The 2,430-nt window shown below is 67.2% G+C and overlaps 2 protein-coding genes across 2 annotated transcripts in view; one reads left to right on the top strand and one right to left on the bottom strand.

The window, feature by feature from the left end:
* MNEG_7189 (Ubiquitin-conjugating enzyme) overlaps positions 1–813 on the top strand; it is a gene marked incomplete at both ends in the record, with an annotated part of 2,132 nt that extends 1,319 nt beyond the window's left edge. Inside the window, 3 exons of the mRNA XM_014044336.1 lie at positions 39–166; positions 483–584; positions 772–813. Of these exons, the coding sequence (XP_013899790.1) occupies positions 39–166; positions 483–584; positions 772–813 (272 nt within the window). The remainder of the gene's footprint in view (positions 1–38; positions 167–482; positions 585–771) is intronic.
* A 1,063-nt stretch (positions 814–1,876) lies between these two features.
* MNEG_7188 (hypothetical protein) lies at positions 1,877–2,194 on the bottom strand (the record flags this gene model as incomplete). The annotated part of the gene is made up of 2 exons (XM_014044335.1): positions 1,877–2,119; positions 2,189–2,194. 2 exons carry the CDS (start codon positions 2,192–2,194, stop codon positions 1,877–1,879), a joined length of 249 nt encoding a protein of 82 aa, XP_013899789.1.
* Positions 2,195–2,430: the final 236 nt, after the last annotated feature.

Here is a 2,430-nt window from a genome sequence, read left to right as displayed (position 1 = left end):
CCCCCCCTCTCCTGTGCGCTGCCCCCCCCCCCTCACAGACTACCCCTTCAAGCCCCCGAAGGTGGCGTTCCAGACCAAGGTGTACCACCCCAACGTCAACAGCCAGGGATCCATCTGCCTCGACATCCTCAAGGACCAGTGGAGCCCCGCACTCACCATCTCAAAGGTGTGTGCGTTTGTGGCTGAAGGGGGTAGAGCGCAGGGAGGGCGGCCATCTCGATGCGAAGGCGCGCTACGCTGACTTGCTGTAGAAGCAGGCTTGGCTGCTTTGGTGACACTACGGAGGGACGAGCGCCGCGGGCGGCGTGGCGGTTTTGCTGTCGGCGGTTTGCAAGGAGGCGAGGACGCGGCGCGCCGCAGGGTCCAGCTCGCAGGCTGCGCAGCTGCAACCAGGCTGCACGCAGAAATGCAAGCGCACGCAGCTGCAATTGTGGTACCCATCCGTGCCTCATCATGCCTCCCCTGGAACCGCCCCGCCCCAGGTGCTGCTGTCCATCAGCTCACTGCTGACTGACGCCAACCCCGACGACCCCCTGGTGCCGGAGATCGCCCACATTTACAAGAGCGACCGCCACAGATACGAGGTGCGGCCTGGGACCGCAACCGTATCAGCACCCTGCACCGGCTGGCCATCACCATGTTGACGTGGCTCCCAAGGGTGCACGGCGCTTTGCTGGGCATGGCCCCTTTGTCACGCCTCACCGGAGTGCTCTCACTCGCTGCCGTGCGCGTCTTCTTTCCATCCGCACAACCCGCTTCCGAATCCTCCAGGAGACCGCGCGGGAGTGGACGCGCAAGTACGCCATGATGTGACGCATCGGCGGCGCATCGGCGGCGGCGGCAGCAGCAGCGGCGACGGCGATGGTGGCAGCAGCGGCAGCATAGGGGGCCGTGGACAGCGGCTGGGCAGGCCCCCAGAGGCAGTGGGCGAAGGCTCGGCGGTGGGCCTGGCTCTCAATGGCGCGGCGGGGCGCGGCGCGGCGGGCGGTTGCCTCCACAATGGCGGGGCTCTCGTGTACATTACTGCGGACCGGCGCACGCGTGTGGGCTGGATGGCTGGACGCGGCCCCTGTGGGGCAGCGGCGCTGTAACGGAGCGCCACCCTTAATGCTTTCTGGACATGTCGAGACCGCGTGATGTGTGCCCACCACAGTGTCGAGAACGGCATAGGGCAGCGGTCAGGGGAGTCAGGGCAACCTCCCAGTTCTTCCCCTCTGCAGCTGCTGCATCAATCAGCTTGGTTGAGACATGCAGCCCGCCTGCCGACCCGTTGTTTACGTGCCACGTACTGCCTGAAGCGCCGACTCTGTGATCGGTTGGTGAACCCCGCCGACCGTTTGCGTGCGTAAAGGAGAGCTGACAACGGCAGCCGTACGCCTCCATCCACAATCGTGGCTTGAGACAACCGGGAGGTTGAGCGTTACAGCGCACGGCCGTTACCGTCCCACTCACTGACAGCACGTATCATGGTCAGCAGCCGCCCAGCTCTAGCCGGGCACGCGCCGCCAGTCCCGTCAGCCCTACGCTTGTATGAACACAGCGACACACGCACATGCCTGCTCAACATACACAACTCAGCAGCGCGCGCCGCTCGCAAAGGGAAGAGGGTGAAAAGGCCAAATTCAGGGAACGACAGGAGTAGATATTAGGGGGGAGGCCGGGTATGGGGGACCCCCGGCCGCGTGGCCACGACTGGCAGGGTGGCCTGGACCCAGCTCTGCGCAGCCATGCAGGCGCGCGGCCGCCTGCGCCGCCTGTGCTGCGCTCAGCCAACATCGTGCCCGCGGGGCCCTCCTCGCCCTCCCCCCACCCGGCCGCTGTCTGCGGGCGCGCCCATGGGGAGTGCCACGCCTCGCCGCGCGTCAACGCGCTGCGCCTAAGAGCTGCCGCCCGCCGCGCCGCCGCCGCTGGAGCCCGAGCCGCTGCTGGAGTCGCCGCCGCCGCTGCCGCTGCCGCCCGAGCCCGACTGCTGTGCGAGTGTCTCCCCGATCTTCATGCTGGCGGTGCTGAGGGCCCCGATGCGCTCCCGCAGCAGCGCCAGGTCCTCGCCCCCGGAGGCCTCGCGCACCGCAGCCAGCGCCGCCGTGATCTCGTCCACCACCGCCTGGGGCAGGCGGGCCTTTGGGGGGGGGGGGAGGGGTTGTTCAGGGAGGGTCTTGGGGTGAGCGTGGTCGACGAGGCATGCCACAGCCATGATCGAGGGTGGTCAGGGGAGGCAGTGGGTGGCAGGAGCTGCTGCCGCGGCACCGGAGACGACTGTTGCCCGGACGAATCGCTTCAGAGCACCAGCCGGCCTCTCGGCCCCGAACACGAATGCCCTCACATTAAGCGCATCCCTACACCAAGCCAGCCATATACGCCTACACCTACACACCCACCCCTCCCTCAACACACACACACACACACACACACACACACACACACACACAC

The sequence above is a fragment of the Monoraphidium neglectum genome (genome assembly GCF_000611645.1).
Source record: "Monoraphidium neglectum strain SAG 48.87 unplaced genomic scaffold scaffold01251, whole genome shotgun sequence".
Taxonomy (NCBI): domain Eukaryota; kingdom Viridiplantae; phylum Chlorophyta; class Chlorophyceae; order Sphaeropleales; family Selenastraceae; genus Monoraphidium; species Monoraphidium neglectum.
The sequence above is the reverse complement of the archived record's forward strand: the minus strand, read 5'-3'. Positions and strand labels throughout refer to the sequence as shown.